The sequence below is a fragment of the Colias eurytheme genome, chromosome 4 (assembly GCF_061535395.1).
Source record: "Colias eurytheme isolate Ceu_HAF_F1 chromosome 4, ilColEury1 Martin Lab GWU primary, whole genome shotgun sequence".
Taxonomy (NCBI): domain Eukaryota; kingdom Metazoa; phylum Arthropoda; class Insecta; order Lepidoptera; family Pieridae; genus Colias; species Colias eurytheme.
The window spans coordinates 11,382,654-11,404,521 of NC_142983.1; the positions used below are offsets into that span (position 1 = coordinate 11,382,654).

Sequence of the window (21,868 nt, forward strand, 5' to 3'; positions counted from 1 at the left end):
TTTACATACATTGTAAAGTTTATTTTGGAATTTTGGAAAACCTTAGAGTTGCTTTAAAGTACTATTTTTTTAATCTATTTATTATTGAAAATCCTATATAAGTATATAGGATGCATAAAATAATTCAGCGCTATGAGGCAAATAATTTAACGTAGCGTATAAAACATAAGTATCCCGGTGCAATAAATATGATCTGAAGACACAATCATTTTAATAATACATATGCTTTTAAATTTAGCTACGTGTCTGTCCAAAGTAAATTTTTCATTGCGGAATAAATTAAAACATAGGTATTTTTGATCGGCTGTAAGCAATTCAGGTAGAGTAGGTAAATCCCATATCAGAAGAAACTTAAACAAAAGTCTCGGAAAAATATTAAATAAGAAGTCTCTATTAGTAAGTAGAGACAAATTGTAAAGTAGTTCATGAATAAATTTACCTACCGCGGGTTAACTATTGTAAAAGTAACACGCATTAATTAGTTATGTCTGTTGTACGTGTGTCCAAACCATAACATTTGCATTTTATGTTTCTAGATAATTTGTAACCAAACATGAAATAAAAGCACTTCAATGTGGAGAACATAAATATTTAAAGAAACGTACCGTTTCGAGATACCTACCTACAACATAATTAAAATTCAATTATAAACATTGCAGGAGTTCACACTTCTGAGAATATGAAATTAAAATGTCAGACACATTGCGGTGAACCTAAACAAAAACCGACGCCAGCGCAGAGCGCTCATACGTCAAAAGATTTGTCCTAACCTACATAAAGACATCTAAACAAATGAAATAAATTCTAAGTCACAAATAAAGGGTGCGCCGACCACAGACATGTATCAAGATAGACTAAGCGAGTGTATGTACTTCCCGTGTCCAAACTAAGATTATGAAACTTACTTGACGCTGGCCTACACTCAGTCCGCGCTTGCAGTTCGCCAAGGAAAGACGTGAAGCTGAATAAAGTAAAATGCCGAATTACGCCGTTATAAACTGTAGAAACTCCACAGCTGTGAGTGGCCGAGTTAGCAGAGATGTTTCCTTCCACCGGTAAGTAATTTTCTAATCAGAATATGCACTATTTATTTTAAAATCAAATAAAGAATATCTGTGGAAAACGATCGTGACAAACACGGATACCAAATCATACGAAATGATTCGGAATACATTGCGGCTTTTACTTGGCACGGTAAAGATCGAGTCGTATGATAACAAGCAATGAATAGCGTCTTTTCATTTTTCTGTTCTCATTTTTCTGTCCAATTTTGTGGTTAGTGATGTTCATTTGATGCAACAGTTCTCGATTCTAATCGATTTTATAATCGAACAGAAAAATGATAATTTGAAGGAGCAATTTTTCAGAAAAAAAGGCATAGATTTTTTTTGTCAAAACTCCTTATTGCTTAGACTATGTTTGTTTTTTCAGTTTTCCAAGTAACCCGAACATAAAAGAAAAATGGATTGATGCAACGGGACATAAAGATTGATTGATTGACAGTTTCATTACTTTCTTTCGATGGCCTCTCTAGTACGTAGTACACGCTAACTCAATGGGCATATGTAAGAAAAAGCTAAAACACATTAGTTTACTTGTTAGAATATTAAAAGGTTTATAAATTTATTTTATCATTCCTCTGTCTATGGTAATTATCATTTTTCTGTCTTGAATCGATTTAGTAATCGATTACGATTCATTTATTTAATTACCTCTTAGACATAGATCTAGTTTGATCTGATTTCTTTCGATTTACTTCGATGGGATAGGACGATACTAGAACCGCCGCGCGAGTGGCGTCCTAATCGATTTAGCGTAAAATGAAATTACCATCACTAAAAAGCGCTCGTGACGTCATAACGCGTCAAGGTCAGTACAAAAAATATGACACGCTTGGTTTTCATACAGATCGCGGTACTTGCGTAGTCTATCTATGTCTGTGGCGCCGACGGCATCTGCATGAAGTAGACACGATCAATTATCGCCATTGTCAGAAACCGACAATGCGACCTTAACACATCATCAGAACATATTGAGATGTTATTTAAGACCCACGCTTTTTTCTTTATTACCTGCCGCTAGAAATCGCGACCTTAGCCTCAGGTGGATAAAAGTTAATTTTGTCTATGGTGTGCGGATGACAGATGCGTTCGGAAATCGGTCTAACCTCCCACTGCTTGCCGACAATGCGACACGATGGCACAATAAAAACGTATTCAGGCTCACGTGTCGCTAACCTGAGGACTTAATTAAATTGGTTACGTCCTCGGGAACGTAGGCAGATGATTTATTTGTGTCTAATACTCATGAGACCTGTTGGGAATATATTCTGGTCCCAAATATTGAATATGATTAGTTTCTCACGCGATTTTTGCAAATAATGCTACGAATTTAGGTATAATTAGATACAATATCTGATGATTTGTAAAAGTAGTATATTTATTTTTATGTTAAATCTCACAATCTAGCATCTAATTACGATTTTTTAAAGAAAAAACCGTTTTATTCCATTTTAAACTAACTATCCTGCACACGTCACGCTAAATTGCAACTTTCCGCACGTACCTATTCCTAACAATAAAACAGCGAACGGATAAAGTATTTACTGAAAAATCCATTACAAAACACTTTCTCTAATCCTCTTTGCGACCAAATGGTCCACACTTCACTTGCTACAATGACGTTTGTATAAATCCGCCAAAATCGGACAATCAAAGGGCGTGCAGACCTTAACAAACAAAAAAACATAAGAATAATCGTTAGTGCGGTACAATTCCGGACCCCCGGTGACAAATCGGATCGAGTATTGCCAAAGGAAAAAATAAAAAAAAGTTGCCCGAATGGACACGAGGCTATGGCAGATGCGTGGAAAAAAATTGCATCCCGTTACAACATCTCATTATAGATGTTAACACCGATGATCGAAATAGATTGTGCGTTTAGGAAAATCTTTGCATGGAAATGAAAATAAAAAAAAGAAAGGGACACAATTTATACTTCAGAATAAGTTTGCTTTTGTAAAGGTGACGATAAAATAAAATAAAAAGAAGAAAAATTCCAAAAAATATAATATTTATTCAATTGTGGGCCGGAACTTGAAAATAAAAGTTATTTAACAAGTTTTTAAACGCATACTTAAATATCCTGTCCGAACAAATAAGCGATACTATTATTGTATCGTTTTGCTTTTATTATTATTTACCATTCGAGCGTGAACTTTATCAAAAAGCATTTTCGTGTTTTTGACAAACGAATGCAATTAAAAATGTCGCAATAAGTGCTGATATAATGTCGTTTTCGCAATTTTAACCTTATTACATCTGACAAGTGTTTAAATTCCTTTGAAGGAGAAGGTTTTAAATACTTATTTGGTTGATTTAACTCGAAGACATAAAAATGTTTTATGGCTAAATTCTTCTGGATAATAATATAGCGGCTTCTCAACAGTTTTAATATTCAATAAAATTTAAATATAATAAGGACAATAAAAATTAACTGAGTTGTTATATTATATAAATATTTTGAAGTATTCAGTTCTGAATAGAAATACTTTGAATCCAGGTGCACACTCTTCAGGTTTGTAAAAGCCACTTGATATTTGAAGCCGAAGTTATTTCTGAACGAATAGGTATAACAATTTATTATTATGTAGTTTATGTTATTTAGAAATACTGTAAATTAGTAGTAATAAACTACCTACTACTACTACTTACTCGACAAAAAAATTGAGTAAAAATAAAAAATGTATCTACAATAAAAATAGAAAAAAAAAATGTATTTTTAACTTGCTTATGCATTTATTTAAAACTTGTAATTCAGCCAATTGAGACCGTTAAGTAACGTTGTATTTGGTACCTACACAAATTCTAAGTAGATGAGTAGTAAAATTAATGTTACTTGATAATTAAAAAACTTCGACTACGTGATGATAAAGTTATTTTATAAAACAAAACCAAAGAGTAATATAGGTTCATTTATAAATTTACAACGAATAACATTTAGGTAGGTTGTAACTTGTACCTGCAGTTGCAATTTCAGATTTATTTTGTCCATTCTTTAAAAAAAAGCTCACATTATATTTTCGGTAGGTAAGAAATGTCTTATTCTAGTCTCTAGACCAAATGGAATGTTTTCGTGTAGAGTATTAATGATTCGTATTTTTGCATGCAAATTTTTCCAACAGGTTGGCTACATTGTTTTTCTGGTTCCATTAATTTTTAGTTCGAACAGTTAACACGTTAAACTTGCACTCGAAATAAAAAAGTAAATAATCTAAATAGCAATACCACTTAAACTAAATACATTATATACGAAAATAAATTGTTTTCCCTTAACAAAGGGAACTAGTAAGGGAGTGAAGTGATCGTAGAGCACTTTTCATTACAACCAATTGGTCGGACTCGAGTATGTGCGTTGCTTTTAAATATTTTTCCATTGTTTTAATTGTTGGTATACGTTTTTATGGCGGGGGGCTTTTTTCAATTATTTTTAATTTTTCGATTATTCGATGTTTTGCTTACGAAATAAAGAAAAGAGAATTCGTTTAGAAATGCTTTACAAAATACAGATTCTCATTTTGAGGTATTCTGTGTACACTAGTTTAACTTGACTTACATCTGAATATATTATGTATATAGAATTAAAAAAAAATTGTACGAAGTGAGTCACAAAATAATTATAGCTCACAGTTAATTCAAACTCAAACTCAAACATTTAAACTCAAACATTTATTCATTCAATTAGACTTCTTATAGAAGCACTTTTGAAACGTCATTACATATTTTAAAATTTACCACCGATTCGGAAAGCAGTATCTACGGAGAAGAACCGGCAAGAAACTCCATAGTTGCTCTTTTAAATCATGTCAGTTTTACAATTTTACAAAATACATATAACATTATAATATAATATTATAATAACATGCCAAAGAACTGTCCTGTGGTTTTTTCGCGACAACCCTCCATGGGTTTTTATCGTCCATATATTCCTGAATACTGTAGTACGCTCTCTGAACTAGTACCTACATTTTTTATATAAGTTTTAAATTTAGAACTACTGAACTCTTTAATATTATGAGGAATTCTATTGTAAAAGCGTATACCTTGACCCATAAATGAATTTTTAACTTTAGCTAATCGGAAAAATGGCATTTCAATTCTATTTCTGTTCCTTGTGCCATAACAGTGTCTATCTCCTACTCTTGTGTGTAAGTCGGCATTTTTGTGTACATGCAAAATATTATTAAATATATACTGTGATGGTACAGTAAGGATACCAGTATTCTTAAAGAGATCTCTTAGTGAGTCCCGAGCACGTAAATTATATATAGAACGAATGGCTCTTTTCTGTAAGATAAATATAGTTTCTATATCTGCTGCCCTGCCCCATAGTAGAATTCCATAGGACATAATACTATGAAAGTAGGGTCAACTCATCTAATTCTGTGACAAAACAGAATATGAAAAAAAAAACAGGTTAAACTTTATAAATTTTATTTTTATTTTTAATAGGAACATTAATCAATCTTCTATTTATCAAATGGAGCAAGTGTAATCTTAACACATATGAATTAACTCAGCGTAAAATGAGCTTAATCCAACCGCGATGACTTGTCTAATTCTGTGACAATCACCATAATTCGGTGATAGTACTTCTCTAATTCTGTTATAACCGAATTAAGTGAGTATTTATTATTTTTTAACACAAAAGTAAAAAAAAATACAATTAATAAAAAATATAAACATATTGAAAGTAATAATTAATGTATTTATTTATCAATGAGAAATTATCAAAAGAGGGGAACCATAAAAAAATAATATTGGACTTTATAATTGTTTATGTGAACAGTGTACAGACTCATTTTTGACTGCAGAATATTTTGAATTGCGGATGTCAGCGTTGTTTCATTATATTTTCTATTTTTATTTTTGTCTTCCTCCATGCTGTCTAAAATAAAAAAAAAATAACTCACTTAATTATGTGATAAAAAAAATAACGGACTTTTTTAAAATGCTTGAAAGCGATCCTACTTTTAAACCTGAGTAAAAATAAATATTTTCTGACTTAAACGACTAACGTATACGTACTAAAAACAATTATTTATATACGAATTGAAAATAATAAAAATTTGCTTGGTTAATTCGGTGACAGTGTTTTGAGTTGCAATCTTGAAAATCGTTAACTTTTTGAACCCAGGAAATAAGGTATTATGCAAAAACAAATGAAAAATTACTAAAACCTTTATCGGTATCAACAAGAATATGTTTTTAACAATTAATTGTCAAAGTATCATGAACTTACACTCACCTTTTCTATTTAAAATTAATTAAATAATGACAGCACAGTTGCACGCTACCGGTGAAACGTCAAACATGGCGGGCGCAGTGACAAATCCCGTGATTGTTACTATCTCACCCGCACGATTTTAACAAAAATTTGTACACGAAAAGAAGCTTTATTACCATACCATAGGGTTAATTTTAATGTATTGGATTTTACTCCTATAACGCTGTAAAAGAGTCCAAACGTTGTATCTCCGAATTAAGTGAGTCACATAATTAGGTGAGTTTACCCTAGCTGAAATAAACCAATCTAGCTGTATCTTCATCGGTGAGTTGCCTTACCTTTCGGACTGCATATGCTGCTGAACTGAGCTTACCTGCAGCGGTGTTGACATGGGCTCCTTTTGATTCCGTTTAATTACATGACATAAGCCTATAAGTAATTAATTTATTCTTCAATAATAACATTTAGTATCACGTGCAGGATTCAATCACATTACAAGCAATTCGAAAAGAAAACAGTAAAACAATACGAAGCCACAAATGTGGACCAACAAGCCGTGGGAGCAATCAGGGAAGCCCAACAAAAATAAACAGACGCAGTAATTAGCCCCTAACTGTTTATATTATTGTTATAAATCTATTAGCGCCAACTATGTACTTAGCTCAGTATGTAGATATGGAGTTTGTTGTATTTAGGTATTAAACTTTATTGATTCCGTATGCGTGTAGAAATGCACCGCCATTTTGGTTTATTCATAAATTACTGGATTCTGTAATGGTGTTATTATAATAATAAATAAAGATATCGTTAGTAGGTATGCGTAAAATGTTTGGTAACAGATTCAATTCTATTAATACCTACATAATATTTAGAAATTCTAAATGCTAAATATCTTAAAACTCTATGTCGTATCATGAGAAACGAAACGTCCGTTTTATTTATGCGGGAATTTTTTTTTTTTTTTCTGTTATGGCAAGAAGCTAAAACTATTTGCCAGTGTCAAGTAAAAGGTAGGGAATCCATACACGGGAAAATATGATAGTACGATATTTTTCAAGGTGATCAGAAGAGTTAGGCCAAAATTAATACAAGTTACCTTATAATATTACATATTATTTACATAAACTAAATAGATTAAATAGAAACTAAAAAACATTACAATTTGACGTTATTCTTAAATATAAAAGTAGATAAAATAATATAATATTTTTTAGGATACATAAATAGATATGACATACGAGTAGGAAGAGGAACATTTGAAGAAATTAATGAATTATAAAAGGAAGAATGATCGTATAAAGAGCAAGAGAAAAATAATAAAATATGTTGTCTATATTTCCCTCATCCTCTCCACACTCGCAAACTTCACTATATAATACGCCTATTCTGGCTAAATGACTAGGAATACACATATGTCCTATTCTCATGCGACTTATTGTAGATATAACTAATTTATTTGCTTCAACACCAACAAACCAAGGTTTTATGGGGATTACCGGTTGAATTCTATAGTAATTCCTTCCCTTATGCTGTATCTGTCCACCGTAGAACGTATTCCACGCTTCAAAGAGAAATCGTTTCGGTAATGTTAAGAGATCATGAGAGTAGTTAATGTATGGATACATATTACATATCTCTACACTGCACTGCATCCTTGGCCAAGCTATCAGCCCTATCATTTCCGTGGATATATAAATTGAAATGATTGAAATATTTTTAAAACTAATGCCAACACTATTTACCACAGCTATTTACATATTTATTATTGTGCGCTGGTAATATTAGACGTTTAAATTGTATTGACTTTTTATTAAGTATGGCTGCACCACCATACCCATCAATTCTGTGATCTGTCATCACGAATACAAACATAATCCTGGAATTCGAAAGAAGAGATTTGGTTATAAGTTATAACATGGTTATAACCAAGTCCATAGAGTAATATAATATATACGGCCAAGTCTCATTTAGAGCAATAAAAAAGGATTGTGCTTATGTGAATTAGATATGACTTTTTAGGTATCACGCTTCTGCAGTTCCACTGTATTATTTTGGAATCCATGATTACTAAATAAACTATCAATTACTTTATGTAAAGTGGCAACGTTGGACGGTTTCAGGGTGTTATTTTTCAATAGAGTGTTGATAAGTAAAGTAATTATATCCATTATCTGGGAAGTTTCAGATTCATTAGGGGCTACTTGATAACCGCAGCCATTTTCAGGCGTAGGAATCTGAGCTTCCCTAATAATAGCATTATGAGCATTTTTATCAAAACCCTTATTAGTCTTAGGAGGCAATTTTGGTTTTAAAAAATAAGTCTTTTTGTAGGATGAATTTGAACTATTTACATTCAATCTATTTGTGGTTGAATAAGCAGATGAAGACATTAATACATCCCCATAAGACTTTGATACATTTGGGTAAAGTTTACTTGCTTCCCCGTAAGATATATTTTTTTCAGACATACTTATTTTAATATCCTTTTGGCGTTTAAATTCTGGACAGATTTTATTAGTTGCGAAATGGAAGCCTGAACATAACAAACATGATGCACAATCTTCTTCGACTGTACAAGTGTCGCCAGAATGATCTTGACCACACTTATAACATCTGGGTTTGGAACGACATATATTTTTAGTATGACCATATCTACAGCATTGAAAACATTGGATGGTAGGGAAAATGTAAAGATTAACTGGCAGAGAGTTATAACAGGCATACACACGTTCAGGAAGAACTTGACCGTCAAATGTAAGAACAACAGATTGTGTTGGTCTCCAAGATATGGAACCATCAATAATAACCTTATAATTGATCCTTCTAACTTTTATAATTTTTCCACAGCCAGCTGGAGTTGAAATATTTTCTATTATTTCCTCTTGGGACCATTCAGAAGGTATTCCTTTAACAATACCAATGCGACTTATGTTAAATGTTGGTATTTTTGCACTTAGCTTATTTAATTCTAAATTTTTATTTTTAATAAAATCATTAGCATCCTTTGGCGTTGAAAATGCTACAATACAACGATTTCTCCCTATTTTTTTAACACTGCCAGATACTATGTTTTTAATATTGTTATTTTTTAAAAATCGACCAAAAGTAATGGGATGCAATGTTGTTCCATCGCCAGGTGTTGACTCTGTACGCTGAACATGAACAATATAAGGGAAGGAGTCAGTAGATAGGTATTCTGAACGTAAATTTGGTAAAGCCGATTGTTCATTCATATTATTATTATCATTCTTATAGGATTCATTAAAAGTAACATCAGAATTGGACTTTTTATTAGGCTCAGTGCTATCACTGTCCTGTTTCCTTAGCCTGCGTTTTTTAGGAGTGCTTTCCACCCAACAATTTTTTAATGCAAAATCGTTTTCACATTCTATACTTGGAACCGTAATGTAACTAGCTACTTCAGGACCAAGTTGGAAACTTGGTCCTGAAGCTATAGGGTCGGGAGGATCGTTCATCGATCAGCCCGCCAAAATTTAAGTGCAAAAATTTTTTTACATACTATAAATCAGAATAAAATAGACTTACCAATAAAAAAACTACTAACTACACTAATTTACAAGTTTATATATAAGAAACAAAAGATATATACAAAGCCAAACTCAATTGAACATTAATTTAAATTTTTTTCAAATTAAATTTCAAAAATTACACCCGGCTCGTTCGAAGATTCCCGCGCTTTTTTTTCTTTTATGCGGGAATTGTCATTTTGACAGTTTGGCACCTATACATTAATGACAGCATTCAAACTTCATAATTTTAATCTACACTTGGGTTCTCGCAATATTGATCGAAATAATTAATTTTCAAGTACCCTAGTATTAAAAGTACCTACACAATACTAAAATCTCTTTAAAGGTACACCTAAAAAAAGCACTAAAACCCACAAGATCCCTAATCCGTTCGCTAAAAAACCTTCCACTTATCACTTCCTTAGTACAGGGCGCCTCTGATCCGAACAATGGATACAAAAACCGTCTATACGTCGCTACAGCTATGTCTTCCGGCCTGTCGGAGTGGCATTTCAACATGGCGACAATATTAATCAATGTTTCAACAACAACTTCGCGAGTTAAGAGCCCTAGACCAGCCAGCCACCTTGCTTAGTCGCCGTTCTTGAGAGCCCTAAGTGGGTCCCATTGTCTTTGCTCTTAATCCAGCTTATTTTGGAAATATTTCGCGAGTTGTTGTTTTATGATATTCTCTTTGATTTCGCTTTGGATTAGTCGTGTGCTTTGTACATATAAATGGGTTGATGGCCTTTTATTGAAATTCGTAATTGGTTTTTCAAAGTAAGGATTCTTTACACGATTGCTTTAGTGTTCTGGGTGTTTTATAATCATTGAGTAAAAGTTATCAAGAACTACAGAATCATTTTTTTTTATTTTTCGCATAGAACATTAATTTGCACCTCTGTTTTGGGCTATTTTTCTTATTAGATTATAAGACATAAATCTCGAAGACATAAGGTAGGTAGGTACCTAAATTAATAAAAACATAGCAAAATGAATTTGAGATTTTTTTTTGAAACCCGTGTAATGTTCATACAATTACGATCCGTTTTCATACAATTAACAACAACTATCACAAAGCAATTGTTTATAACTGAAACGGCTACAATTTAGCAAAATAACGTTTGAAATAAGATGACAGCGCTCCCGTAACCATTCGTCGTAATTGCTTCAATCGAGTGAAAAACACGCTCGTATTTATTTATTTACTTATTTATTTTAACTGGGGGAAGTAAACTGTAGTTTTTGTTGTGTAAGAAACTAGGGAGTGCGCTGTTAGCACTTGGTAAGGGCCCAAGGGGGGTGGGGGGGAGGGTAGTTTGACATTTTTTTTATTTTTTTACTTTGATGACAGTAATCATTTTAATAGATACTGAAGATGTTAATAAGATGCTAATATTATTTCTTTTTGATAATATTAACACTGCTATGTATTTTTTTATAATTATGTATGAGTAAACTACAGAAGTGCTTTATTGATTTTTTGTAATGCGTTTTTTTTTAAATACTTAGGCAGGTTTTCTGTAGGTACTTGTAGCATAAACCCCCTATGTAGCATGAACAAACATACATAACAGCAAACAGTGTAAGCGTGATTGTCGCGGTGGCAGTTAAATATTTGTGTGGAAACGGCGTTGGTTACGTACGTGATGGTGTGACTATGATTTTTGTGTTTTTGGGACAATTTTTATTAATAAAATATTTTTGTTGAAAAAAGTGAAATAGATTTGAGATGCATCCGTCATATACAAGGCTACTTTATAATTTCTTGAAATTGTGGTTTTATAATAATTGTAATAATTACCTAGGTATATGAATAGGATCTATTGTTTTGTCAAGAGTTTTCCTCGTATAAATATATGTACCTACCTATAGAACATATGACAGACTACCTACATTAAAATTCTTTGTTTAAGTGTTAAACATTAGAAACCAACTGTTCATTAATTTATGAACATTGAACATCCCGGTTTTACTTTATATTATTATTTTTAAACTACTTTTCTCTACGATAAAAATATGAATTGCTTCAAAGAATTGATCCTGTAATTCCTAGTCCATAAATGATAAAACGCATGGCACTAGTAGCTCAGTCGCAGTGATTGGCTCAATCGTTCCGTAAACACGCGCGCGGTCACCGCTTCTGTTCTACATTTACGGATATTGTACATACATACATACAAATATATACCTACGTATTGAATCATTTATTTGAAAAATACGCAAAAACAAGGAAATAAAATGAATATCTATGTACCTATTAGTCCAATTTGTAATTAAAATGAGGATCCTGTTTTGGTGAAAGATATTGAAAATAGGTACGACCAGAAGTGATTGTTTTTTTTTATTTTAATAAAAAAAAACACTTCTATACTGAACAAAGATCTCAAAAACGTCTGAATTCGCAAGTAGGTATTAGGTATTTGGATCAAAAGATAAACCTTAAATTGAGTTCTCAAAGTTAAAAGTACATAATTATGGTGATCCTTATTATTTCACATCGAACCGAAAAGAAGCAAGGCTACAAAAAACAAATTATAATATTTATTTTGGATTATATTGAAACTAAACTCAAAATAGAGGTAGAGCTATTTAGCATTCCCGTACAATTATTATCAAACTATACAAACTCTCTATAATATCACATTCTCCATACATCTATATGTTCCTATACATATTGTATGTTTGTATGCAAACAGTAAATGCTGACTCTACACTTCTGATAGGCGTGGTCTGCGAGTGGGCGTGGCTTATTTATACCTAGGCACATCTATACACAACTTAGTTATATCTAGATACATCTATAAGTCTAGATCTAGACTGTGTTTGTAAGTCTCGTTTTTATAACTGTTCATTTGGTTAAATATTGTGAGTTGAATTGCTGTTGAGTGAATGAATAAATTAAGTTATGCACACACAACAAAAGTGCAATATTCAAGTATTTGCAGGCCACCTTATGGTTGTAAAGCCATCTCTGCCAGTCAAACAAAATTACTTAGTACTTAGGAGTTAGGAGTTAGGACCCATAAATATTCGGAGTCTAGGTACTATCGAGAGAACAGTATTTGATGGTGAAACCTTAAAGAACTTAAGTATCTAGGTTTTTTAGGAGAAAATATAACGGACTTTTTACCTAAGACATTACTTTTCTTCTAGTTTTAAATGTAAACAGTTTCATATTTTATAAATAGGTAAACAATAAAATAATAATTATGACTAATGATTTCTGTTTTTATTATAAAAAAGTAACGTGTATGTATGTATTTGTTTAGCTTTTGCGATTTCTATGGTAGATACATTCAAGTATTCATTGTTACCTAACAAATATTACCTAATAGAAATTTAAACAATGAATTATATACAGTTATTTTAATGACATTTCAAAAAAATCTTAACAAAGAATGTAGCTATCATGCATTTCATAACTGCATCATAAATAATAGAACAATTAGCTACTAACATTTGTCACGACAATGACGAAACACAATTTGTCAAAGCGCATTAAAGAAGGCGAAATTGGATTAATGATCGTCGCGAATCAAATTTATTAAATTCCAAAAGTTCATGTTTAAACAATATTTACAGACCATAGCAGATCGGGTTATATCGTAACGTAACCCTAACGCAGTGCCACAAAGCGTTGACCCTTGAAAAGCACACACACGCTATCGCCACTATAAAATGGTCTCTACTAGCCGCTAGGAATGTGGTCGCCAGGTGTACAGATAATCTGGTCGCCCCACACGTTCGCGCCGGAGAGGAGGGGTTTGCTAGCTGGGCGGTTTGAGAGGCGGGGTCTGGCAACCAGTTGCTCCACAGGCTTAGTCGAGCGCGCGCGGCTCGCGATGCCGCACAATTATGAGTCCGCCAAGTTTCGCGATCCGAGATCTTCTGCCGGAAGCTTCGTCGCGCTCCCCCTCGCCGTCCGACACGGAACTGGACGTCACGGGCACGGAAACACCACCGCCCTGCACCTCCACCGCGCCAGATGAAAAGAAAAACGAGAAACCGGCATACAGCTACAACGCGCTCATCATGATGGCGATCCGCAGCAGCCCCGAGAAGCGGCTCACGCTCAACGGCATCTACGAGTATATCATGAAGAATTTTCCTTACTACAAAGAGAATAAACAGGGCTGGCAGAATTCCATCCGGCACAATTTAAGTTTGAACAAATGTTTTGTGAAAGTGCCGCGGCATTACGACGATCCGGGAAAGGGGAACTATTGGATGCTCGATCCGTCGTCTGACGACGTGTTCATCGGTGGGACGACGGGCAAGCTGCGGCGGCGGTCCACAGCGTCGTCCAGGTCGAGGTTAGCTGCGTTCAAGCGGGGCGCCATCCTGCACCCGATGTTCGGCAACCCGTACGCGTCGCTGGTGGGGCTGTACCCGCCGCTGCTGTCGGTGTACGGGCGGTACGCGCTGCCGGGCCCGCTGCTGCGCCTGCCGCCGCCGCCGCCCAACCCCTACCAGCAGCTGTACCGGCGGCTGCACGGCCTCACGCCCTCCACCAGCCCGCCGCACGACCCCGACCTGCTGAAACGTAGTTGATTTATTCCCTAGTTTCGTGAGCTATCCCCGAGCTAGCTCGCCGTAGACTTAAAGTGACTGTGATAGGACGATCGAAAAGATGTGTATAATAATTGCTAGTATCTGTAAAAAGTGGTACCGCTATTTATTTATTAACTTAAGATTATATTTTATCGTACCTATAAGAGGCTAAGTTATGTGGATATGTATTATTTATTGATGCATTTGTTTAATTACGAAACGAATATTAAATATGTGAACGTAAAAATAAATGTGAATACGTTGATGCGAAATTGATTTTTGATATTTTATTTAAACCTTTATTTAATTTAATTACTAAAGGCAGAAGGGTTAATCTTTGTACCTTGGTGTGCCTATAATATTATTGTTTTCAAGATTTTACCATACCTACCTACGTCTTATTGGTTTTCACGATTTGATTTGACGATTCTAATTTTATGCAAAATATTAAATAGGTATTATTTAAAACAATTCAATCAAAACTATCTACGAAGTTCATACAGTTAGGTATAAGGCCTATAACCTATAATTTGAAATTTTATTATATTTATGGCCTAGGTTTTAACAAATAACAGATTTACCTATTGCTAAAAAGTGCAGTATCAGCAGCTTTTAGATTATTATTTAAAAATAGTATCCATAGGAAAAGATTTTTAAGTATTTATGAAATTATTAAAGTACATAATATCCTGCGGCTAAAAGGATTTTTTAAGGTTGACATAATGACTCTTAACATACTGACTACTGTTTATCTAATTTGAAACGAATTGGTAAACAATCTTATAATTAAAACATAGAATATGCATACCTACAATCTTATTTCTAGAATATTCTTCTTTTATGATAATTCAATACCTAGTTTAATTAGATTAAATAATAATATACTGGTAATTTCTATTTCACTTCACTATACCTAATCAGTTTGCTTATGTAGAGCTTTCCACATAAAATGCACTTTATACATTATCATAGGTTATTAACTATCATATTATATTATTAAAACTATTATAATTTATAAAAAAATATAACAAACGGCATAAAGTATAAAATAATTGGAGTTTTGCGTGGTAGAGCCAGAATTGAATGTCTTCGCGTAGCTTTTAGGTAAGTTATTATTTTAAATATTTTATTTAGGGGTTAAACATTTTAAGTTTTAACCTAATAACATAAGTAAGCAGTAACTATCTAGAAACTCATCTACAACATTAAGTTAATGATAAACTAATAATAAAATTAAAAATCATTTAATATTTTTAAATACTTCGTTTATCTTTGAACTAAGTTAAAAACAATAAATAAAAGAAAAACTTTAAACATCTCAAATAATTAACAGAAATTGTAAGTCTCTTCATAAGTCTAAAAGATGGCGCTGTAAGACTGTCACCAGATTATTTATAAGGCTATAAATCATATCAATTGGCCATAAATCAGTCAGTTGGTTCATCAGCCAGTTAATATCTGTGTTTCTTTTATTTAATATTTCAAAATGTGTTTGTTTTGATGTTTTAAAGTTTTGAACAATACCTATTTAAAAAAAAAATTATTGCGAATTTTTTGGCTCTGGCCCACACCCATTTTTTTATAGTGGAGAATGCTTTTAGGCATACCCAGAGCGTTCTGGGAAAGGGCCCTGGGTTATGTCGGAGTCGGACTCACCCTGCAGAGTGCAGGGACCTACCGACTAAACTCCACTGTGTTCCGCCGTGCCGCTGTATTGACGGAGCCGCGGGTATTCGGTAGAACGCATCCGCAGACCCGTCAGCGTTTGGCCCACACCCTGGCTCATTGAATGTAAATATATGAGAATTATTATATAATATATTTAATTATAACCAAATTAATAAAATAAAATACTAATATTGATAGTCTATAGTCTATACCTATCTGCATATTGAACTGTACATTCAAATAATTATGACATCGTATAGTTACATCCACGTTACATCTATATTTTAAATTTTTATAGTTTGGGCTATTTTTATCTGTTCAGGTAGCAATCCTGAGTTAGTGGTCTAAAGAGTTGCTACGGGAAAGAGAGAGATATGCTGTTATATAATACCTACCTGTGATAATACAGATTCTTTCAAGATATTAAGGATACCTATTAACATAAGACAATAATAGTTCTTCAATCGAGATGCAGCAAGTAAATAAGTAGGTAAGTTAATTAATTATCTGGTTGTACCGTACTTACGTTGAAAGGTACGTTGTAGTTACAATCGACTTCTCATAATTATACGAAACACATGTAAAAGCTCCAAAGCTTTAAGTCGGCTTAACAAGTAGAATAAGAGGTTATAAAAAGAAACTTCACAAGGTTATCACGCAGTGTAAACGATTGTTACTACAATAAATATCTTTAATATTGTGTGGCGAATCTCTTAATAACTTAATCAATCCATTATTACCAGCCCACAATTTATTTTCCATATTTAATATTTATTAATCCGAGCTTATGGACGCCGTTTTAAGTTTGACATAGATAGATTAAATGAGATTCGAATAGCCGTTAAAACTTCCAGGGCTGCCATGCTTGAGATTTTTATGAATTCTAATTTTGTTGTTTTATCGAAAGAATAATTGTACGTAGTTACTTGTAATTTATTATGTTTAGTATGCTTACGTTGTAAGGTATCCGTACGTTATATTTTATAATAACGTAGTTCCATATGTAACATAGCATACCTATTATTATCACTCAGGATTTTACATTTTTTATTTTCTTACATAACTAAGTACTCTTTTTAATACATATTTTAATTACCATGCTTAAATTATACCTAATATATGAAGATACAGTGTTTATTCTTCTATTTTTGTAGGGACTGAAATAGTTTTGTACAACCCTAGCCCCTGTTTGATAAATTGGAAAATAATATTAATATTTTGTGATTATGTCGATTAAAGCGATTAATATAGAGGTGAAAGGAGAATTTAAACGTGACTTTACTCGTTGTTTCTCAGAGTATTTAGCTCCTACTATATTTTTATGTACCTAGTAGTAAAAGACTAGGGGCGTCCTAGGTTTCGATTCAAGAGTAGGATTTATTTTATTATATTATGGTTTTTGTGCGGTAAGTGGTAACGTATTTTTTTGTAGAAATGCAAAGTATGTTCAGGTTTATTGTTTATTTATTGAATATTTGCAGTGGAACGTTCTTGAAGTAAATATGAGAAGGTAAATATAATTATTGATAAAACTTTTAAATTAAAGTAAAATCGTTTTTAAGTGAGCTAGAAACACTAGCTAGAATGCGGATGAGGCGTGGTCGATTGTCTCGATATGACTAACAGATAGAAGTCAATCTGTTAGCATGATTTACAACCACGTCTGCACCTTACCAAAGCAAGTGTCACAGTGTCGCTGCCAACAAAAACACGTCGCGTTACTCGAAACCGTGCTAATCCGATAAACCCAGCCATCTCTCATTCGACAGAAAACATCTTGCGTTCAGAAATATTGTGAAAAGCTGCGCCGAACGCATCGCGCCGTAAATCAAGCGCCATCTTGTTTCCCGCGCATTTTTCCGACCACAGACAATTAACTATAAACATGCGTGTTAATCCGCGGATTATGGTGAAGCGACGCGAGCGCTGCGGTGAGCGTTTCTTGTAAATAATTGTAAATCTACGTCAAAACGTGGCGACAAATACATATGTTAAGGGATTACTGGATGGATTAACCCGTTTTACGCTGTTTTATGTGTAGCATTTGGTTTCCCGAGTGATGACTTCCCGACAGAACGGTTTAAGCCGCGGATAAATACGGTAACGTTTGGTTGTAGACTCCTAAATAGGGTTTAAGTGTTGGGTGTTTTTATTTTGTTGTCTGTTTCTGTTTACTGAGCGCACCAAAATAAATGTCGTTAATCGGAAATAGCTGTGTTAATTGTGTAATCTGCGATTAACTCGATTTACGTGTTGTTTTTAAAAGATAATACTAAGAATATGTAACAATAACCTACCTAATAATTATCCATACTACAGCAAAGAAAGCATTTCTACAAAAAATCAATCGGAAATTGTAAACATACGTTCATACATTTGAATTTATTTCGCACAAAAAGACCAACAACAATGGTTGGCACAAATGACATTTATCCGAAAATATTTTAATATTATTATGACAATTGTATTCATAATACTCACAAAACTAATCCTTGCGAAAAACGGATTACGGAAGGCTACACTACGAATTATTTATATTTGGGACGTGGGCCATGAAACTTTTGTGTTTTTACTGTTTTTGATGCAATTTTAAATCGCACTGTCGTGTTGTATGTCGTACATTTTACGCATAATACAATTTTTTAAACCGAATGTTTTTTTTTCTTATAGGCCGAATTTTTTCAACTGATAGTACCTACCTAGACCTTCTATTAAAAATAAAATAAAGACTTAGTTTTTATAAAGTTTTAATCAAATTAATACTTGTACGACACAGTAATAAAGTTTTATTATAATTAAGTATTAAGTGTTAAAAAGCAACGCTAGCATTCAGCTCTACAATTATTCTATACCCTTACGACAGAGTATTGCCGCGCTGCGACAGTCGCGCGACCGGTCGCAATTTTGAATGGCTCTACGCTTGCAGTTTTGTTATAGTTTGTACACATTTAGTTTATTCTACATTATTTACACACATTGACGGACAACCGAACCCTTTCTATGTTATTATAGTATTGTCGCGGAATTGTGACGTTTGTATGGATGTTTGTCATTTGTTATAATATAAAGAAATCAATGGAATTTGGAAATATTATTTTGCTCGAAAGGATATGTGGTAATTGCTTGACCGTGCTTAGTTATATTAAATTTAAGATGACGATTTGGAATTATATTGTTATTTTTCCGTCATTCATAGTGTTGTTATTAGGTACATAAATTATGTGAGATTTATAAATGCGTTTTGGTTATGAATGTCAGATTTTTTGTCATTTTATTATACCTAGGTTAATTATAACGTTTTTAACGTAATTATAGGTCCCTTATACAATAGGATATAATATGTATTGTTCATTTTGGAACATGTTCCACTGGCTTATTTTGTAGCCAACAGAACTGTTGTAGAGCGGTTTCTAGCACGCATGGACTCTACTTCCACATTCTATTGTATCATCTTCATACCACTAAACTATGAAGCATTTATTAAAAGATACATAGTTCATACATAAAATGACACTCCAAAAGCTTCCTTATCCTAATCGCACTAAAGTTTAAACCCGCTCCCACGTAAATCTGTAAAAACTATAATAGACGTGGCTACGTGAAAATAAATATACTCTATTTCAGTATCAAACAAATGTAATAAACTAAATAAGATGGAGTGCGAGTGTTTACAAAACAATCTCACGGCGTTATGAACTATCCCCTCTGATCTTTTAAGTTGTAACATTACCACGAAAACGTTTTGTTTATTAAATGCCGTTTTTTTGGTTTATTTACAGGGAAATTACAATTTTTGCTTGCTCGTTCTTGTTGGGAAAATATTTATTTACTAATGCTATATGGAGCTGTGAATTAATTTTCAACTAAACTTCAACTTCAAAAAAAAAGGAAACATTTCGACTGAATGAACCAATTCTGAAGATGTTTTTTATTATTTCAAAGCTTGTATCTGCCGGTTGGTAAAATTTTGTCCTTTTTAAGGCGATTTAGTTTTTGCTAAAAGTAATTTAATCATTTTTTCACAAGCGAAATAAACTTTTTTTATGTGAGAGCGGGTAGCCTAGCTGGCCCGTTGCACAGCGCTCTTTATTGTAGTCAGTAGGTATCGGAAGTCGGAACTATATTTATTTCCCAGCCCGCTAGTTTTTCATAATACTGTACCATTTTTTTGGCTCTACATTTTCGATAGTGAGAGAAAGCTGCTCCAATTTTTTACCTTTTTCCTCTTTAAGCATACTGCCAATGTGTCGTACATCTTAAATTCTGTAAAACAACGGATCGTTCCCAGTGTTTCATCGGAAGGTGTTTAGCTTAGCGGAAAGCGGCGGCATCAAAGGGTTACTTCAAAGGGCTTGGTGTTGATAAGCGATAAACTTGATGCTACAGTTTTAGTGGTCAATCCGACTTTTGTGAAGTGTGAAAAACTCGGTTTAGTACTTTTTGACCATTTTTTTTAATGTAGAAAATAGTATTTTTATAATTTGAGCTCTAGTAGCAGAGATTAATAAATAGAGCTCGTAGTATGATAGTTTATTTCATACAAAACCATGATAATGAAATAAATAATAAGTTAAAACTTTAAATGAGTTTAAATATGGATTAAATAGTGTATAATTGTGTAGTGTAGAGTGTATTTACAAAAATGTAACCTGCTGAAACTACCCACCTACATAGAGTCTCATCCGGTTTTTTACAAGACCACATTTTATCTTTTTACAAACACAATGTTAAGAAAAATCTTCCATTCAACTGTATTACATTGTGTTCAACAATTTCCGATAATTGAAGTAAATCGAATACAAACATCCCGCATACGTATCAAATCACTTGCCACAAAAATGTTACAATCCGGGAATCAAACCCATTTGTACCAATTCCGTAAATAAGAATTTGTAATAATAGATTTTATTAGATTATAAGGGCGTGGATACAATGTTAATGATGTCTTTAGAATTTCGATACATTGTGCTGCTGTGTTATTTTTAACAGATTGAAATTGTAATCATTGAATAGAGTACGTTTTCCTTAGATATAATATTATGTAGAAGGTAATACCTAAATGAAGCCAAATGAACTACTAATAGAAAGTCAAAAAAAGAAACTTATTTTAAAAGACTAAATAAACTGTAGGTATAGATAAGTGTTTACCTACCTAATAAATAAGAAATATAGAACTTAGTTATCTAAAATTGATTTAATTTAAAAAAGCATAGTTTTGCGATTACTTTAAAATGACGAAAAACTTCCCAAATGAGAGATCAATTCATAAGAAATATCGTAATATATTCTGCGCCAAGCAAAACACAAAAGCATAAGAAAAATATAATTTCACACCATTATACCCTCCCTTTATATTTCTTAGATTCCCGTAAACGTATGCGGGAGGACTCGGAGGGCCATAAATACTCATTATTTCAATTATTGAGTTGAACTCATAACTGCATTCAACGCAATTATTTATCATCACGCCTCTTCCTTATCATTAATTTAAGAGATTACTATCTTTATATGTGATAATTATTATTAATATTTTAAGTAATTAGTGTCTCTAGTTTGTGTAGTCATGGCGGTTGTTCTTTTCTGTCGCATTTTTAAGTATTAGCTCTAACGTTATAGTATCTATGTTCTTCTCTAAATATCACGATACATTATGTATGATTTTTCTCTTGATTTTACTTTCAGCATTCCTTTAATTAAACACTCGTATAAAGAAATGTAGGTGAGCAATGTTAAAATCAGAAGATCTAACTTCGACCACCCGCCAGTCCTAGTTCAAACAAATATGTACCAGAAAACAGTGGTTAGAATAATTTGAAGACGTCTATGATTCA

At 32.9% G+C, this 21,868-nt stretch overlaps 2 protein-coding genes across 2 annotated transcripts; one reads left to right on the top strand and one right to left on the bottom strand.

Annotated features, from left to right (window-relative positions):
* Positions 1–8,300: 8,300 nt before the first annotated feature.
* Positions 8,301–9,973, bottom strand: LOC149909234 (uncharacterized). Its single transcript, XM_090101536.1, has one exon. The coding sequence runs from the start codon at positions 9,759–9,761 to the stop codon at positions 8,301–8,303; it is 1,461 nt and encodes a 486-aa protein (XP_089957662.1). The 5' UTR covers positions 9,762–9,973.
* Positions 9,974–13,640: 3,667 nt separating this feature from the next.
* On the top strand, positions 13,641–14,645 carry LOC149909235 (fork head domain transcription factor slp2-like). Its single transcript, XM_090120267.1, has one exon. The coding sequence runs from the start codon at positions 13,674–13,676 to the stop codon at positions 14,367–14,369; it is 696 nt and encodes a 231-aa protein (XP_089976393.1). The 5' UTR covers positions 13,641–13,673; the 3' UTR covers positions 14,370–14,645.
* Positions 14,646–21,868: the final 7,223 nt, after the last annotated feature.

Bases quoted from the DNA above. Each gene is read 5' to 3' on its own strand.
- LOC149909234 (XM_090101536.1), bottom strand. From the start codon at position 9,761: ATGAACGATCCTCCCGACCCTATAGCTTCAGGACCAAGTTTCCAACTT.
- LOC149909235 (XM_090120267.1), top strand. From the start codon at position 13,674: ATGAGTCCGCCAAGTTTCGCGATCCGAGATCTTCTGCCGGAAGCTTCG.